This window comes from Colletes latitarsis, chromosome 9 (genome assembly GCF_051014445.1).
Source record: "Colletes latitarsis isolate SP2378_abdomen chromosome 9, iyColLati1, whole genome shotgun sequence".
Lineage (NCBI taxonomy): Eukaryota > Metazoa > Arthropoda > Insecta > Hymenoptera > Colletidae > Colletes > Colletes latitarsis.
The window spans coordinates 20,936,895-20,956,976 of NC_135142.1; the positions used below are offsets into that span (position 1 = coordinate 20,936,895).

General features: G+C 37.0%; 2 protein-coding genes across 8 annotated transcripts in view; both read right to left on the reverse strand.

Annotated features, from left to right (window-relative positions):
* The window catches only part of LOC143345929 (uncharacterized), a 409,789-nt gene extending 396,484 nt beyond the window's left edge, over positions 1-13,305 (reverse strand). For all 6 annotated transcript variants that reach the window (XR_013080350.1, XM_076773548.1, XM_076773552.1 and 3 more), the window contains exon 1: positions 10,281-13,305. Coding sequence is in view for 5 of the 6 variants with exons in the window: in XM_076773548.1 (XP_076629663.1) it covers positions 10,281-11,737 (1,457 nt within the window). In the remaining variant the exon portion in view is untranslated. The remainder of the gene's footprint in view (positions 1-10,280) is intronic.
* An 834-nt stretch (positions 13,306-14,139) lies between these two features.
* On the reverse strand, positions 14,140-19,582 carry Droj2 (DnaJ heat shock protein family (Hsp40) member A4-like). 2 transcript variants are annotated; one of them, XM_076772509.1, is made up of 5 exons: positions 19,422-19,582; positions 16,938-17,134; positions 16,562-16,856; positions 16,110-16,449; positions 14,140-16,013 (listed from the first exon to the last, which is right to left on the reverse strand). In XM_076772509.1, exons 2-5 carry the CDS (start codon positions 17,067-17,069, stop codon positions 15,584-15,586), a joined length of 1,197 nt encoding a protein of 398 aa, XP_076628624.1. In that variant the 5' UTR covers positions 17,070-17,134; positions 19,422-19,582; the 3' UTR covers positions 14,140-15,583. The 2 variants fall into 2 exon arrangements, with proteins under 2 accessions (XP_076628624.1, XP_076628625.1); XM_076772510.1 differs by having other exon boundaries at positions 16,938-17,131; positions 19,422-19,581.
* Positions 19,583-20,082: the final 500 nt, after the last annotated feature.

Sequence of the window (20,082 nt, forward strand, 5' to 3'; positions counted from 1 at the left end):
TCCCGACCGTCCCGTCCTCGTAACCTTAATTTTTTTCTTCGCTCCACGTATTCAGAGACGAGCAACATCGAATAATAAATAACGAATAACTAACTAGACAAGGAACCAGGCATCGATAAATCATTTATAACGCGAACGAATAAATACGCAACTGGAAAGTACAAATCCTGATACGACATTACTTTCGTTGTTAAATCGAATTAAGAAAAGTGGTTCGAAGAAATGACTATCGCGTAAGAATTTTGTCCATCTCTGGCACCATTTAACGCCACACATCGTGTGTTTCCCTGCCTCGGTTTAAATTAACTGATTTTACGACGAAGCTAGTTTTCCTAGCGAGCGAGCGCGGCTGTTTGTATTACAAATGAGCGCGCGATTCTTCGATCGATAGCACTATAGTCGTATATCAACGCGCAAGAACGCGGTAAAATATGATCGTATTTAAAGACACGTTCGCAGACAGATTAAACAAAAAAACTAAATGTTACGATGAGTTACGCGTCAGAACGGTTCTTTTCGAACTGGTGTTTGTTCTTGGAACGATCTATCTATACATCGGGAGGACAAGAAAAATTGTACGACAGATATATTGCTCCGAGCACGTGCCTTGAAGAGAGTTAAGTATCATTGGAATGATCGCGGCTTGGACTAGTGCCTTTTCGGAGTTCCAGCCATTCCCCCTCCACTTCCGGTTCCGGAAGTTATAAATCATCTCTATTAGAACTATGTCAAAGTGATTGTATCTACAAATACGAAATTATATATATCAACCATGAGAGTATTCTTATTTGTCGTTGGTGTAATAAATTTTGATTAAGTAAATTTTGTCCCTTTTTTTAAATAAAAACAATATAGGAAGAATTTATTTTTTGTTAATATAGTAAGCCCTTTAAGTAAAAAATTTTAATAATTGTTGGTTTGCATTATTATTATACATTTTTGTTACGTATGTCTCAAGGCTGCGCAAATAAAATTTAAAAAAGAAGAAGTATGTAAACGCGTAAGAGACAAGATGCAGCTGAAATGCTATTGTTGAAATCTAACCTCGATTGTATCTACGTCAGTTTCGAAGAAACAAGCCATGTGTTATTGGACATCTGTTGTTACGAAATGTTTACACAGGGTGTCCTAAAATACGCGATACAACTTGAAAGAAACGGATTCTTTCGAAAAATGAACGAATCGAATAGAAAGGATAAATTTTTTTTACGGGAAGCTCCGTTTTCGAGATAATAATTTTTTCTTAAAAAATCGACAACTTCAGTGCAGATAATTGCAATTATTTACTACAGCCTGTATGTTTCTATATTCTTACAAAGGCACCACAGGATGAACAAGGTGTGCACATTTATGGTATTTTGCATACGTATGGCGTGCATCAACATAAATAAAAGAGGGTTAGTAAACGTTTGTCCTAAAAACCAGCTGTTTCCGAGTTATAGAATAAAAATTAGTCGGACGTCCGTCTGACTGTATAATTTGGCGCGTATAAAAGCACCTGTTTATTGCAATCGCACCTCGCCATCTTTACAAACCGAGAGAATCAAGAAATAAAATAAAGATTTGAGAAAATCGAAGAAAACATATGGAAAATTTCCTACAATTTCAAAATTATCGTCTGTTTAACCTTTGTTTACGACGGATAAATCAAACATAATTGGTCGTTCAAACTTCCACGACTCTGAATCACGCCAAACTCAGTTTCTATTCTGAGGTCATGCCAGCTCAATTCTCTGTTTGAGAAACAGAGTGTGTGATGATGATAGAGCGATGGGGTAGCCAAATGGCATGTTGGGGTTAACCACCTAGTAATCTTGAACGGTCAGTTAATTTCCATCAACACAGTACAACACTTGTTTGTTTGGTTAAATGAGTACTATACACGTGCGAAGTTTGTACGATAAATTTGTGAACACCGTATAGAACAGTGCTTCTCAAACTATAATTCGTGGACTCCATGGAGATGCTGAAGCACTCGGGGAAAAAATAACAATCGTGTTATATAGCGAAATAAAAAAAATGCTTTCGGTAGTACTTTGTTATTACGTATATTTTGACGAGCTGTGTACGTTCGAAAATATTTTGCGGTTAAATAATTTGTTCGGTAACGAAAGCCTGACGGAGAATTAGCGTAATTAACTGTAATGGACGATTATACATGCAAAACGACCAATGACAATTGCTGACTGCGCTTATGTTTCCATTTGCACATACTTAACGAGATATCGAAAGCATTCGCGTGAATAATGACTTGTTTATAATACCGCTATGCGACTACGCTTCGAGATTATTTGGCAACGCGGTTGCTCGCTGTAAATACTCGACGTTGATTTCTGAAAATAAGGTACGAAACAACAGTTTCCACGGTCGAAAATACAGTGGCGAAAAATAGTTCTAATACGACAAACTAAACCGATAATTTCTGGCTACTGAATGCATTTTTGTTAAAAAGTTCACCTGCTATGTTTTATTGGTTTTGACGAAAGTAGAACGAAAAAGAAATAAGTTATAAATAGAAACGTTGGTCTAGACAAGAATTAAAAGTTGCATCGATGCAAAGTAGACACAGAATTGGATCATGTAAGAATAACAGTTAAATGCATTCTGGAATGTTGAATGGAAACCGCACACAGAATCGTACCGTGCCCCAACACAATTACAAATTTCATGGTGGCATGTAACACCGGCAGTGTGCAAACTAAGTATTCTAATGAATATTCAAAGTGCTCCGACAGGAATAATTGCAAATTCAAGTATCTATGAATCTCGCAGATGGCGTCGCAACAGCGCCAATTTAAATAGATTTGCATTAAAAATAAACGCGCCGAAACATCCGACGGGGGCCAAATATTAACGCCGTAGACTCGAAAACGTTCTTTCGCCGACGATTTTCGAAACGAAACTGTAATTACGAACGTCTTCGAACAATCCCGAGAATGCACAGATGAATACTTCGCCGTCATTAATTCTTTGGCCTCCGACGACGCGTTAATTTGTTTGCTTCGGATTTAACGCGGAATCCGAGACGAGGAACGTTTTACGAGTTCATCCCTCTACGACTACACTTTTCACGACTCGGGGGATGAATTTTTGCATCCGCGTGTACTCTCTTGGAATAGGGAATTACATAAAGCGCGGAAAGAAAAGTGGACGAATCAAAGGTTTCAAAGGCAAACAAATTTAAAACGAGAGCACGAAGATTTCCGAGCCCCGCTTTGCCAACCATGTAAAAATTTTCGAACTACGGATTCAAAATGCACTCCGACGAAAGTATGACTAAACACGTAGTTTATATTCCGAATAACTATTGCAAAATTTATTTAACTCCCAAGTTTCAAATTTTAGTCTCCTCAAAGTACAACAGAAAGATCAATCGTTTCGAAATATATGATTACCGAGTAGAGTGAAAACTGTTTATAATTGAAAGGTAAAGATTAGGCGTATATGATACACCTTGCAACAAAGGGTTAACAGTTCTGCCCCGAGTGGGTGGCAGACGGAACTTGAACGAAGGGTAGAAAACGAAGAGAGGAAAGAAAGAACGTCAAAGGTGAACCCTCGTCTGATAGAAGGCAACTATGGTGGACGACAGAAGGAAGAAGGTTAGGGGAACGAAGTCCGGACACCTAGGAGGTATGTACAAGACGAGAAAACGAAGAAAGACAACAGGGGCCTGTAAGGTATTATAAATCAAGAAGAGGTCCGTAAAGGGAACGTCGGTGGCGAAGGCGAAAGAAGAGTGAAGAAGAAACTTGCAAGAGAAGACAGGAGTAAGGTAGGTAGGGGTGAGGGATAAGGGAGGATGGGAGGCATGATCGTACATCACCGATTGTATTTACGACGTACCATCGTAAATCAATGATCGCACGAACAGCGCGGTTCAACGAAATTCCTTTTCCCTTCGCATGTGCCCCCCTACCCTTCCTTCCGACCATTCCTCCGCTTCCTGTACACGAACCGATGTGAGAATCTGTCCTGCCATACATCGCCCTTGATAGAGGATGTTGAGGCCTAAGAATCTTTGAAGGAATCCTTGCCCACGGCCGAGATATATCAACGATTTATCTCTATACCACCGAGAGCTGTTTGTTTCAGCGGTATTAGAATTTCGAAATAGGGGAATTCGGAGTAATGTGGCCACTGTTGTTTACGAGGGTCACCTACCTCTGGTTTGGTCGAAGAAATAGATCGTATTTAATAATTTCTTTTCTCCCAATTTGAAAATGCTTTATGTTTTTCGTTATTTCTTTTGGACGATTGCTTTTAATTTATTCAGTTGCGAATAGTGTTTTTGGTTACGCGGTAAAAGTTTATTAGAACCATTAAAATATCGCGAACGGACTAATTACGCAACCTAAAGCAGATTCTATAGTACCATCGCGTGTAGCGCAACGACAATTTTAGGAAGTAATACATCATTCTTGACGAGCAAAATGATCTAATTTATAATAATAATAATGATTATACGAGTGTACAGTTTATATAGAGATGCAATATTTTGATATTTCAACAAACAATAAAAAACATATTTTTTCTTTTTTTTTAGAGAATTAATTGTTTACTCGTGAAAATGAAAAATGTAAATAAGGAGTTATCTCATGACTGGCATCTGTACGAATGGCGCCTGGAATCATTTTATTCAACCAAGGTAATTAACATACTCGCACGCAATTGTGGTAACTATATAACGATATTATAAAACCGTACAGCCTATAATAATATTTTTTATTATACTTGATATTAAAAAGATAATTTGATTGGAATTATTTTAACGATTATACCAACATTAATTTTACTAATTATTGCATTCCTTTCATTAAAGACTCTGAATTTAATATATTAAACCGTAATTCGTGCATAATTAAAAGTATTTATAAATCAAATTTATTTCGTTTGTTAAATATAAATCGAATTTAAAATTAAACTAATAATTCGCAATTTAACTTTCACTATAACAGAAGATTGTATGAAAAATCACTTTTTATAAATAAAAAAAGGTCTGTTTAATGCAACGTGGGCATCAATATTTTATGTCGTAGGTGTATGAGCTCATCTTGTATTTCCCTTTTCAATCATAGTAACATTATCATTACGTAACCGATAAAACCTATCTTTTCCCGTACGTGAGTATGTGTCTTTGAAAAGTGTACAGATGCGATATACACGCAGCATTTATGTGATACATGCGTGATGCTACATAGTATCGTGCAGAGATGGACAAAATTTTATTGAAATAATAGATAACCAATAAAATCCACCTACAACAATTTATTTCCAACGTTTACTTGATCGAACAGTTAAATCTTTATTCGTTAATTGTGAAATATTGCATTCTATAATTGAAATTTTTATTTTTACACCAACGGGTACACGATTGTTTATTTTTTATTCGTTACTTGAAATTTGTATTTAAACAAAAAAATATGTATATTGTGTATCGTGTGGTATGGTCTGCACAAGGAGCATTTTAAATATATTTATCAACAAAAAAAAGTAACGAATGTCCTTTCTATTCAATTTATTGAACACCTAATAAAATGTAGTTGATCTCAATATGTTCCTTAATACTTTCAACAATTTATTCTAACTTTATCGCCTCCAATGCTTCAATTATTATTGAATAAATTTTGTTTCACATCCTATTTTAAAAAATTCGTGCAAAAATACACTGGCTATATATATTTCAAAAGTATATCCATATTATTATCTCAAATTCCTCTGCACGACGAATTTTTCGCCGTTCTCGTAACTTATTCCATCGCTTGGAAAAGATCCTCGAATCTTGCACGTAACTTTTTTACACGACCATATGGCCCGACTTTCCTCTTACTTCTCCCACGCTGGCAACGTACAAATTTCTTTCCGTGCGTAACATTTGTTGAACATGAACGGACAGACCGTCGAAGCACTCGACTCTGTTTCGAAAAGGAACGAGAGTGACCATGTGCCCCGGGTACATTCCACCCGAAAAAGGCGATGGACCACAGGGGTACGCGGTCGTTCGGTGTTGCAGGCAGCGGAGCTTTGTTTGTCGGGGCCCTTTAAACGTCATTTAAACCGTGATTCTTGTCAGCCCATGAAGGATCGTTTTAACAAGGTTTGGGACAGACCAGGTCAGACCTCCGCCACCACGGCACGATTACGCCATGAGGCGTTGCCCTTTGGGCCTCGAACCACCTCGAAGAAGCAACTTTCGATCGATACAAAGGCCGATGTACGACTGGAACGAGTAAAATTTTATTCGAACAACTTGATTCGATCGACGATCAAATCTTCAACAAGGTCATTTTGTTTTCAGAATGAAAACTACTTGAAATAAAATCGTAATATTTATTTTATATAACAAAACCGAAACCGTCGACGCTAAACATGAAGTAGTATATTGTTTGTGGCCTCGACAAATAGAAATTGAGACAATTTTAAAGAATAACTTTGATGTGGAATTTACACATGAATAATATAGACCTGGTTCTATTATAGTATGCAGGCTGTTAGGCCACCCCTGGGAAAAATTTTAATGGGAGACTCTAGAGGCCAAAATAAGACGAAAATCAAGAATACCAATTTGTTGATTGAGGCTTCGTTAAAAAGTTATTAACGTTTAAAGTTCCATACCAAGCGAAAAATTTTTCGGCAAAAAAAAAAATTCCAAATCGTTCTAGAAAAAATATTTTTGTCTGCGGGGGTTAATTAGAATCATTTTTGGTGAATAGACATACCCACGAAATCCTAACCATTTTTGAGAAAAAAATTCCTTACCGAAAATGTAATTTCAAGCCAGAAATGTTTCTCCAAAATTTCATGTGTATCTTTAAAATGCCATAACTTCTGAACGAATTGGAGGATTCTAATATTTAAAAAAGCAAACTACGCGTATTTTGATGGAGAATATGTACAAATCGCAAAAATATTCGAAAAGTTGGTCCTTGACTCCGTAAAATGAGAAAAACCCCATAAAAATGGTCCAATTTTCAAACAGCCATAACTCCTACAATTGTGAATATATTTCAATGAAATTTTTTTCTGAAGTAGAGCTCATGAGTACCTACAAAAAAGTATTAGACAACTTTTCTGTAGGGCGTCAAACAAAATTACTAAAAATGAAAAAGGAATTTTTCAGAAAAATCGACAGGGAGTAGGTGCCTAAATTTCTCGGCGAAAAAAAAAAATTTCAAATCGTTCTAAAAAAATTATTTCTAGGTTCTGGGGTCAAATACAATAATTTTTGGTCAACAGACATACCCCCGAAATCCTACTCAGTTTCGAGAAAAAAATTCGAAAAGGTGTGAAATTTTTCGACAAAATTAAAAAATTTCAAATCGTTCTGGAAAAATTGTTTTCGTTTGTGGGGGTCAATTACAATCATTTTTGGTGAATACACATACCCCCGGAATCCTACTCACTTTCGAGAAAAATATTCGTGTAGATGGACAAATTTTATTAATAATTTTATTAATAACTTTTTAACGAAACCTTAATCAAGAAATTGATATTCTTGATTTTTGTCTTATTTTGGCCTATAGAATCTCTCATTAAAATTTTTCCCATGGGTGGTCGAACACCCTATATACCTGACAAAAAGCAACCTGTATCAAGGATTAAAATTTTACAAAAAGGTTATTTACGATCTGAATATATGTTTTGATAAATAAAATTAGATAGATCGAGGAAATATATTATTATATAATCGACTATTAAGAAACGCAAGAACTTTGTGGGGTATAGGTTCGTTTAGTTAGTGCGATTCTCGTCGAGGGATCCGGTCGATTCAATTTTTACACTGTAAAACAGACGAGACAAACGCTCCCTTGCGAACGCGACGACAGCGAAAGAAGGCAACAGAGGATGCGTGGCATCTTGGCAAAGACAGCCCGTGAAAAAGGCGCGGTAGAAAAGATGAAAGTGACCCTCGAACGGACTTTGAAAAGAGCCATAAAAGTACAATGAGGGGTTAGAAGGAAGACGCCTTCGCTTTCCACGTGCTGGATGACGACGGAGGAGGGCGTTCAACGGAAGGCCTTGGCTCCCAGAAAATACGTGTTTTTTACTCGAACGTCGGGAAAGATTACAAAGGACAGAAAGGGGACAAAACCTTTTTAAGATCTCCGAGAACAGCCGAGTGTCTGTGCTTAGGTGATGAAACCCTCTCGCGTTTGTTACTCCGCGAGCTTTGTTATCAGAACGAACGTAAGTAGTTTTTGAATAACGATTTCTACAATTCTCCTGACAGTGACTCGCGAACCCACTGTCTCCCCGAGTCTTTATCCTAATTTACCAGTCGCTTCGTTAATCTTATTTGCCCCGACAGGACGCAGTTTAATTCCATTAGCGAAATTAAAGTTCTAGCAAGAGCATTTAACTGCGGATCGATGCAGCCAACTCACAAACCATCAAGATAAACCCTTCGAAAGCTGATTCTGAATAACCCGGAACTTGGAAAACTGTTTACCCAACGATCGTTTCGTTCCTCTCAAATATTGCATATATGCAACGCCAGAAGATTTTATATTAGTATGCATGATAAATTCGGCGAATCGACGAAATTTTCTAAATGTTTCAGTTTGCAATAAACAATTGTATTATATCAATTTTGTTTTGTTTTGAAAAGTCTCCTTTTGACAAGAAATTTGTTCATCTTACGTTTCACGATTTATACAATTTTCATCCTTGTTTTACATTATATAGTAAACTATTACTACATTAATTTGCACGAAATCCTTGATTCGATTAAAAAGTGAGATAATGTCTAGTAAAGATTTATCTATAAAATATGGTGTGCTAGTATGGAACAGATTTTAACAAAACAAAACAAGTTAGGGATCATATCCCTGCATACCTAATTATTATGAATGTAGCATAAGTTATTCAACTGTTCAAAACGCACATTGTAAGTTATTCATGAAACTTAATGATCTTAGATAAATTTTACATTAGCAGTACATTTAGCAGCAGTAAAAACATTTATCTCTAAATGGAATATACATATGACTTAGGCTATTTTCATAATAAACGGTACAAATACAGACACACTTAATTAAACTTTACGTCAATAACCAAAATATTCATGGTTGTTCGATAACCAGGGGTACTTGAATACGCAAAGCGTATTTTGAAAACAAATACTCTCTTCAAAGATTTTAGCACAGTACTATGTACACAAATATTATTGTTTCAAACTGGAGGATAAACTAGAAATTATTTAACCTTATAACCGGATCAAATCTGATGTAAAAGACCAAACAATAGGACAATAATTGCCTTCGATCGAAGATATAAATAGTGTAAGAAGAAGTGTACATAATCTCAATAAAAAATGTTATATTCAGAATAATTTATAGATAGAAATAAATATACAGGTAGCCCTCCTACAACACGGCATCTTATAACACCGTTTCGCTTTAACACGATAAAAAAATTGCGAAAACCTTTGTACAACACTGTACTTCTACAGCACTGTTTAACATGATTTTTGCTTAACATATTTAAAAACTAAATTATCTTAAAATGATGACGCGAAGGAATAATGAATTATAGTGGCTTTACGTGAAAAAATATAAACAAATTATAATTTACTAAATTAAGGTTGCGTTAAATTAAAATAATATTTTTTGTTTTTTTTTATTTTGTGTTATACATATATTGATATTTTTCATAAAAATTAAGTTGCTTATGTAGAATTAAAAAAAAATATTTGTTTTTAATCAATTTTTGAAACGTAACTCCCCTTTTTGTGCTGGCTCTGGATCTCACATAACACGGTTTCACACAACGCGGCATTTTCTAGGAACCTATCTACCGTGTTATAGGAGGGTTACCTGTATTTAAAGTCAAGGATCCAAAGCGATTTAGCGATATTGCAAGTACATTGAGAATGTTTCAACGAGATATAGGAAAGAGTACCCTTGTAGTCGGTTATTAACATAGAGGTTATGGTATAAAAACTAATTTACTGATAAAAATAAATATACTTAAAGTTGAAAATCCAAAGTAATTTAGCGGTATTGCAACAAGTACATTGAAAATGGTTCAACGAGATATGGGAAAGAGTACCCTTGTAGTCGGTTATTAACATAGAGGTTATGGTATAAAAACTAATTTACTGATAAAAATGAATATATTCAAAGTTAAAAATCCAAAGTAGTTTAGCGGTATTGCAACAAGTACATTGAAAATGTTTCAACGAAATATGGAAAAAGAGTACCCTCGTGGCCGGTTATTGACATAGAGGTTAAGTTACAAGGAAAAGGCAAAGCCTCGGGAAAAGAAAAAAAGAGACTGACCTGATGTAAATGATGACCCCGTTGGTGCATATCCTTTTCCATCCACGTGGCACTGTAATCGCTTGTTGATGTTGCTGTTGCTGCTGCGTAACCACCGCACTACCGTTCATCGTAAGCACTACATTTTGTTGACCAGCATTGTCATTACTGTTCGAGTTGTTGATGCACGACAACGGCGGCTGACGCGCAGCCTGCTGCGCGCATGCACTACCGCCGCTAACCGTCGCCGCGGCGGCCGACAAACCGTCGTGTGCCGATTGACTTTGACTCTCGGGACTGCTCAGACTGCTATAGGTCGACGATTCACCGGTATCGGATCGAACGGAGTCGCAGCTAACCGCACCACTACCGCCACCATTGCCAACAACAACAACAACACTACCGCCACCGCCGACACCGACGCTCGAAGAGGACGAAGAAAGCGACGAGCCGGCCTGATTCTGGAAAGCGTCCTGCTGCCGGCTCTTCTCGTCCATATCAACGCGCTGCTCGACACCGTCGGCTTGAAAAACACTCGCGGACGTTTGCGACGGTTCGTTACCCTGTCGCACGTAAGCGACGCAAGCGGCGTCGTCGCTCAGAAACCCGACGCAACCCTCCCCGAGATTCCCCTGCGCGATCCTACCGTTATTGTTATAACCGTCCGCCAGTCTTGCTCCACCCGGATACATCTCGCTGTGGATTCTCGATGGAAATAATTTGTTGGGTACCATATCGCTGCCGTTCACCCTGCCGATCGGCTCGACGTTGTTCGTCGCGAGATTATCGGTATTGACGGGCTCGTTCTCCAACGTGGCTCGATTCGCTGCATTTTTGTTGTCGCACGCCGACACCACGCACGTCATCGTCGTGGTCGCGGACGTGCTGGTCGCTTGAACAAAATTCGCTTGCCTGTAGAGTAAACCGTTGTTAGAGACGATCGTTCCGTAATCCTCTTCATCTTCGACGTTGCCCGCGGACAATGTGCGCGTCGATCGGCTCGAGTCACCGTCAGCGGACGCGTACTCCGGCGGCTTTAACCGGCAACAGTTATTGGCGGTGCTTCCAACGGTACCGCTGTTATCGTTGCAGTATATGGCGGTTTTGGCGGGAAACGTCGCCGCCGCCGTCGCCACCTGAGGCGGCAGAATGCCGGTGTACGTCGCCTGCTGCGGAGATTGATAGCCGACTGCGGTAGCAGCAGCAGCAGCAGCGGCGGCGGCATTCTGACCGACCGCCGTCGCGTACGCAAAATTCTCCCCCGATACGTAGACTAGAACGCTGTTCTGTTGGATCCCCTGTGCGTGCTGAGGACGTTGTTGTTGTTGATCTTGCTGTTGCTGTTGTTGTTGCTGCTGCTGTTGTTGTTGCTGTTGGTGATGCTGATGATGTTGATGATGGTGTACTTGATGATGAGTATGATGACTGTGATTTGGGGGAGCAGGGTGCGTGGACGGCTGCTCAGGCTTGCCGGCCATGGTCCAGGTCCAGCAGCGCTGCAGGTAACCCCGACACCGACATCACTGGAACGCAGGTAGCACGCCTACGTGTAGGTACCTCGAGGTCCTGCCGCATCCTCCGTAAACGGAAATGATCACGCGCCTTGCACCGCCGAAACCCACTATGTTCTTTCGGTCCTTCTTCCTGGCCACGCACGCTCACTGATGCTCGGAATCTTGCAGCTGCCGTGCACGTTCTCGTCGCTCGACATCCTCGGCTTCACCGCGTACGGCATGCCAAACGGATAGTTCACCGACCGGCTGCTCTTTCACTTTTCTTTATTATCGTTGAAAAATTTTACGGTCGCATATATACGTATGCACGCAAAACGCTTATTTCGCAGCTGACCACTGAGGCGTACAATAACGGTGCCAAGATTTTGAAACTGGAAAGCATCCGACGGACGACAGACACGCGCTATTCACCGGTCAATGCCCGTCTAACCTCTCCGCAGCGATTCTGTACATTCCACCATTATACTAGTTTTGTTGAGGTTATTCGAAATTCCGATGCATCGGGAATCACAGTAAGAACGTCGACGTTGTTTCTTTTCTCCTTGAACGATTAAAAAATGTAGGAAAATAACACGATGATTCGAAGGCTCTCCGTTCGGTCGACGTGTCTTCCTTTCGAAAAATTGTTCTCTCGGAGAACATTAGTTTATATATATATATTTCTGGAAATTATTACACGGTTCCACAAAATTTTTCTCCGTTGATAAGGAATTCTCGAGTAGTTCCTTCCCGTTGACCCATAAATCAAATTTTCTTAAATAAATTCGGTGAGATTTACAGTATAAAGAATATCAAGGTCAAACTATTTCCTCGTTATTTTCATACTCGGTACCAGCTCGATAAAGAGCATGCAAGTAACTCTGTTTATTAGGAAATTACGCCTCTGCTGATATTCGCAAGGTCAATTTACAAAGCGACAACTCACCCATTTGTCTCGCTCGCTGATTCAGTCGCGTCGAAACAACACAATGGGGCTAAGCATCGAACTAACCTAGACTCTTGAACACGCTGTTATTCGTAATGCGTGCACGCTACGCTAGAAAACCGGAGTCACGAGTAGGAAATTTTCCAAACGTTGCAGGCGCCGATGAGCAACGTTCGAATTGACCTTGATCAAAATTAACGCAACACTTGCAAATGAGAAATATTTAACGTTTAAAAAAAGTCAACGGTGACGTCGTTGTGTCATTGCCACGGTCCCGTCGCATTATTCGCGGTCACAGTTCTGCTTACTCCGTTTCACATATAAGCACTCACTTTTCAACGAAGAAACGATGAATGGAACTTAATTATGTCATCGTGAGCCACTGTCACTCCAAAAATATGCTACTCCGAATCTTCGTTCACACACTAAAGAAGAAAGCCATCTCCTTTGACACTGAATACGCACAGGTTAATCGTGACCGAGACACGACACGCTCGATCGGTAATGGCGCGAACGCACTCTCGGTACAAAAACACTTTATACTGCCATAACAACTCGCGTTAAATCGCACGGACGGACGTACGTCGTGTTATGACGCTGTGTCATCGTCACAGCAGCAGTAGCACCACCACCACCATCACCACCACCACCACCACCACCACCACCACTGCCTCCACCACCACCACCACTAGTACTACCACCACTACCACCGGTCGCGGTTACGAACTCGGGTTAAGTTAACTAACCCTCTTCTCGACTCGAACACCTGCGCGGGCCGCGCTCATCGTTTTCACTGAACCTCGGTTCTTGATCGCGTGGAAACGCACGCTTATTATTTTCTGTCTAGCCCAGTCGTCTCGTCTTCTTACACTGATCCCTTGTCGTCTGCTTCGTAATCAATTCCTCTAGTAAAACACAGAATCCACGCAGGCTACTGAACGAAATTCCATTCTGCAGATGCTATGCGTACGCTGTTTTCGCATAACTGATATTGGAAAAATATGGCTCCCTCCGCATACCCAGAAACCTTTGCGGCATCTCGACTGCTGGCTTTCGGGCACTCATATACGCACGTTACAAAAACATCGACCCTTGCTGCGATTATATCGCCATCGTTAGGCAATTCTACGTAACTCAAAGGCACGTTAACATTGTATCTCTCATGAACGACACCAATTATATTTGTATACGGATTTGGTTCAAGTGTGCATGTCGTAATAAATCTTCTATTTTTTTCAATTTGAAATATTCTTTTTTCGATGTGAAATACCGTGAAATAACGACCGTAACGACTAGAAACTGCTATTCATAATATTTTTCAGTAATTTTAAGATAAAATTTTCAATTTTAAGAGAGAATTATTCCGTTAGCGATTATGAACCAATAATGAGGAACGCAACATGGACATAAAGGGTCAAAGGTGAAACAAACGACAAAAATGAACTTTTTGACGTATTTCACATTACATTTTTTCCGATTTATTTGAGACGATTCAAAAAAGTACTAATCGATCACCAATTTACCTATAATAAATAAGATTACAATACACGTCTATTTAAATTCGCTATAGTAATTGCGAGCGAGTACATCACCTCGTGTACAGTAAATTATGCGAATGTATCGAAGACGTATTTAATTTAATACAGTACAGACTTACGATCATTAGAAAGGACATTTGTTCATGCGCATTACTAGTTTTGTTATAAATGAACAGACAAAACACGTTCATTTAAAGATGTTATACAAAAGCAGCCTCATGTAAATATTAGTAAATAGAATTTCAAAAAATTAATCATTTTTTACTTTCAATTCCAGCATTAGAATTATAAGTGTATACTGGAACGTCTTTTTTATTGCAATAAACAGTAATTCTGAATACGCGCAGCAGTCTATTCACACACACAGGAACCACATTTTTCTTTTGTATATTGTACTATTGATGAACATAAACTTAAAATATTCGTATCAATATCGAAACGTGCAATTATCAATATCGAAATGTGCATTTATCAATAGCCCCTAAGCGACAAAATTAAACACTATACGTAATGGAATAACGTAAATTTAAAGGAAAAGCAATCTAGAAATTTGTAATGAAGTATACGAAAGGCATTGTTAATTTTCATTCTTTGCAATTGCGTGTTCGTAAACATATTCCATACTATTTTCATAATCATTACATTACTAATATAGACACCGAGCTAAATTTAAGAAGCTCGCATAATCAAATGCTAATAATTTAGAGAACTTTAGGGAATCACAAATATAAACAAGGTACTAGTTTCGTTCGACTGTCTAACTTTATTTTTAGCATTCAATATGCCCACATTGATCAGTGTTGAAAACTGCTAATTATTAATTATAAAGAAATAATTTCACAAGTAGCAGAATGTCACCCGAATGTTCATCATTACATGATACAATTGATTATGTTTGCGGTTAGTACTAACGTTACATAATGTCGCGTTAGATGTTCACCTTTTCTTATCACTCCGTTTAATGATAAGTACCATCTTTCTTTTAATACTTTTCTACAGCAAGCGATTAACTAATTATAATTAGTTTACTAATTTTCACCAAAATTTAGTTTAATTCAGGCGTGATGATAAATGTATCGTCGACTGTGTCAACAGTCTTTCTATACAGTTCGGTGTTGAAGTGTGATCCTTGTAATAGAATCATTAATGTGATTCCTTATGGTTTTCACAGTCGTGCACATATGTAGATATTTCTCCCAGATTCATTTCATTCGTCTTGAAGAACTTTCCTATATGTCCGCATTTTTTCCTTCTGTTAATACATACGATACGATTCAGAATCGAGCGAATGGGACAAAAGTTTAAAATGAAAGAATGACCATATTTATTGACATTGATGTAATCAAATTAATGTGTGGCACATTGGACTCGCGAGGGGCCTCCTTCGTCTTCTTCGTACGCCTGTCGTTGATCTCTTCGCCTTGCTTCCTGTTCTGGATCTAAATCCGTAAGTATACATTCCTCTGCACTCTCTGGAATCATAACCTCTTCCCTTGGAGGTAGACATTGTTCAAGCATTGGAATAACAGAGGGGTCAATAGTTTTCGGGAAATTTACTACAAATTGAATTATAAGTCTGCCACGCGTAAAAGGATCTTTGTACATCGGCATTCCTTCGTTCAAAATACATTTGAAGTCCCCGTGTTTTGTAACGGTTCCAGGAAGTGAAGTTATTACTAAATCTCTTCCATCTAAAGTACGAATAACCTTTTGGAACCCGCATAGGGCTTCTACGAGTTCTAGTTGCATTCTCATGAGCAAATCGTTGCGCGTACGCCTAAAATAGCACAACAATAAATACACATAACATACTACTATATAATTAAAATGATCACTGTAATACTGACATACTTATATCACTATAACTACATACTTGAAAACATCGTGCTCCTTCTCTTCTAGAAGAATAACAATATCTCCCGCCTCATAGTCAGGCTCTTGATCGCCCTCTCCGCTAAAAACAATCTTCTGTCCATCTACCATGCCTGGATCAACGTGAACTTCCAAAATTTTTCTATCTCTAATAGTCTTCCTGCCACCACATTGTTTACAACGGTCACGTGGATTTATACGTTCTCCTTGACCTTTGCAGTCTCCACACATAGTCTGCAGATGTTGCAACATTCCTGGTCCTAGTTGCTGAATTTGAACTTGCATACCAGATCCGTGACATGTTGAACATTGTTCCACAGAGCCTTTCTTACCACCGATACCTATACACAAATAATTAACAAAGAATAAACAATTAATATCGATAGTTCCTCAACAAATATGATTTCGCATTTTAAACAAGATTTTCAATAACTGTTGATAAATAATATCTACCTTCGCATTTATCACAAATAACATTCTTCTGCAAAGCTAATTTGCGAAGAGTGCCCTTATATAGTTCCTCTAGCGAAACAGACAATTGATGTATAACATCTTGACCTTTGCGTTCTCTCCTTCTGCCTCTTTCACCAAAACCTGGTCCAAAGAACATGTCAAAGATATCCATGGGCGAAGAGAATACGCTGCTTCCGCCACCACCTTCTTTCAAAGCTTGTTCTCCACCCTGATCATAAATTCTCTTCTTTTCAGGATTCGATAATACTTCATATGCTTGTGAGATTTGTTTAAACTGCAATAAAAATAATAATGCTTACTAATCCTTTAATAATGATTAATTAATATATTGCATTTAAAAGAATGTAATACTAACTCTTTCTCCTTCATTAGGATTCTTATCAGGATGAAACTTCAAAGCAAGTTTCCTGTAAGCCTTTTTTAAATCTTCTTGCGTACACCCAGGTTTCACACCCAACACATCATAATATGTTGTTTCTTTCACCATTTTCAATATAACTTATTTTTCACTGCTCAAACCGATTTGCTATTGTTATGTTAGTACTACCCCTGCTAATAATAAATAAATTTAATACTTACTTTATTATGATTTAAAAATTTTAGTATAAATACTGATCACACAAAGATGCTTATATAATCTTGATCTCTGACTTTTGACTCATAAAAGGTCATAAACTCAAAAATTCAAAAACTTTAAACATATATAATAGACATTTTTAATGAAACAATAAGTTTGCATGAAAGAAGCATTTTTCATTATTTGCAAAGAATAAAATAAAAACAAAAAATAGCTCAATGCTCTCAGAATTTTTTCTACTCCTTTAAGAGTAAATTTGATTAATCAAACAATAACTTATTATTTGTCAAGATATTCTCCTACATACAGCTACATACAACAAAATTCTGAACATTACATAGTTAAACACTTTCCTCTACTACCCTTGACTTTAGTTGAACAATTTTTTCTTGTATCTATAAGCAGCAGATATTTAGGTACCTTTGTTTTAAAAAGTTACTTTATATATTCTCAGTTTTTAAAGTTTCCAAATTTTCAAATTTAAAACCTTTCCCAGTTAACAGAACATTAAATCCTTAGTAAGATAGTATTTAAACACACTATTTACATAGAAATTTTTCAGAAGGATATAACATTACTGAATGATTTGTTTTAAATATCTAATATATCAAGTGATGATTATTTCTTTTTTCAAAAAGTAATAAAACTAGGAACATATCTGATCAATCCCTTTCATGAAAAAAATATTAATCTGAGTTTATATAATGCAAACAGTACTCAGCATTCTATGCTGAAGAATCAATAGTAGTACTTAAATCTAATAGTAATTTCTAAATAATAACTCAATAGCTGCTAAAAAAGACACTACTTATTTCTGTAAAATTAATACTTTTTTCAGTTTTGTAAATATTTATTATTAATTGTTTGAGTGGAACACAACCATGCTACTTTTGTAGTTTTGATACAAACAATGCCAACAAATGTAATTGTAGTTCTGTTTCTGTGTAATTCATTTATTAGAAGCATATTTTATGGCTAATATGAGAAATGAACATTTACAAAATAGATTTGTAAACAGAAAAAAATACTTCATCAAAGAAACCAATCATTATTTGACCTTGTAATGCACAAAACATACATGTACTGATTCTATTAAGCAAACACTTTTGCATATTTGAATTAAAATTTCATTAAATAATACTGTTCCATCATAGGACAGGAAAAACTTCAAAACCTAATATACTCTAAAACTGTGCTTGTTATGCTTAAATTAAATACCCAGATAAAATTCCTTTGTCATCTGTGATTCTATCAATATTTAAATGCGCAATATACTTGATTCAAAAATGGAATTGCACACAATGACCTTGAATTTTAAGTATTTCTAATTTTAATAATAATACAAATTTATTACAGACATACTATAATTACTAAATAGTTGTGAAATTGGTAAATTTTTAAAGCGGTTTCATGTTAAACGAAAACTTTGTAATGGATATATTAAACTTCAAATCCTACGAACTGTTCGTAGAACTATCTGGTACATTATATCCATGTGCGTCTTTGGTTTCAAAATGGCGACGGGGATCATTTTGATGTAGGAAAATGTTACTAATTGATACGGAAGAGAAAATTGAAACGTGGTTTCGGTATAACGCACTGTTCATTTTATCATGAACAAAGAACACTAACACTTTCTAGATCCTTCGTTACTGTATATATATGCATACATGAATATACCACATTGAAAGTTTGGCTGCCGGTTAAGACCATGTACGAGAAAGAAAATAAATTTCAGAATAATTATTATGTCAAGCGGAACATTAATACTGTTTTACATTTCAAATTGCACAAATGGAAGCAGATATTGTAATATTATTCGTATCTAAGTGACAGATATAGACTACAACTTCAACCGCATTTCGTATTGACACGAGTAAAGAATATAGAATCCACCATTTTTCAACGTTAAAGTGCGAGTCACGGGCGCGCACAAGTCTAGTAGAATAACACAATTAATTGACTCATATTTCGTAATATTCAATATGCTTAAGCGTATACAAAACTAGTATTCAACCTTCAAACGTCCACGTCAAGTTTGAAAATTATTGAAACTGCGTTGAAATCACGTTAATATACTCTTTAGTGTCTTCAAATGTTCTATCGTAACTTGACTTTACATTCTAATGCTACGTAAATTCCTATCCCAAGAAAAATTCACGAGCTCGTAATCGATCGCATCGTTCAATGACGAAAATTTTATTCGCCTGCGCACATTTTCTAATATACTCTTATGATCATTACATTGCCGTTTAATCCTACCTGTATCAGCAGAAAGAAAACCGCTCGTGGGAAATATTCGCGTGCCGTAAACGATCGTCTTGCTCCACGTACTAGTATTTGACGAACTGTTATAAATGCATAGAATTCTCACCAATATTAGTGCCCGTACCCGTTCTCGAAACTTCCTAGAAGAGTAATGGACGTTACGCCGAAGAGAACCAATCAGATAGACGGAACACTGCAGCTAACGCTAAATGCAATTACGGTCTTCCCAAGAACTTTGTACTGATATGTACCTCTGCTCCATCGATAACAAATTGTAGTTATTTATTTCTATACCAGACAAATATATTGAAATGTGAATAATACAAGTGTTGTAAATTTTAATTATTGTTTGAATTATTTATTATGACATAATAGTGTTTGAAAATGCTTTTGTTAATAATTCAATAGAAATTAAAAATACATATCTGTATTTGTTGTGTGCAGCAATATAGGTTTCATGAATTCATATATATTAAGAAACTAAATTAAAAGAACGTTATAATTTATTAGCATTGCTTTAAAGCAATTATAATTGTTTAATTTAATTTAAAACATGACTTTAAGAATTCTTAGTTACATACTTAAAATCCCTAAGTGAGAAGAATATTACGTTGTTTCGTTTTAAATTGAAGTTTCGTTGCATTGATTCAAATAA

What these genes read in the sequence shown, in the direction of transcription:
- Droj2 (XM_076772509.1), bottom strand. Translation starts at nt 17,069, where the DNA reads ATGGTGAAAGAAACAACATATTATGATGTGTTGGGTGTGAAACCTGGG. An exon ending in ATCCTAATGAAGGAGAAAGA is followed by an intron (nt 16,857 to 16,937) that starts GTTAGTATTACA and finishes TTTTTATTGCAG; the next exon opens with TTTAAACAAATCTCACAAGC. An exon ending in AAGGAGCACGATGTTTTCAA is followed by an intron (nt 16,014 to 16,109) that starts GTATGTAGTTAT and finishes GTGCTATTTTAG; the next exon opens with GCGTACGCGCAACGATTTGC.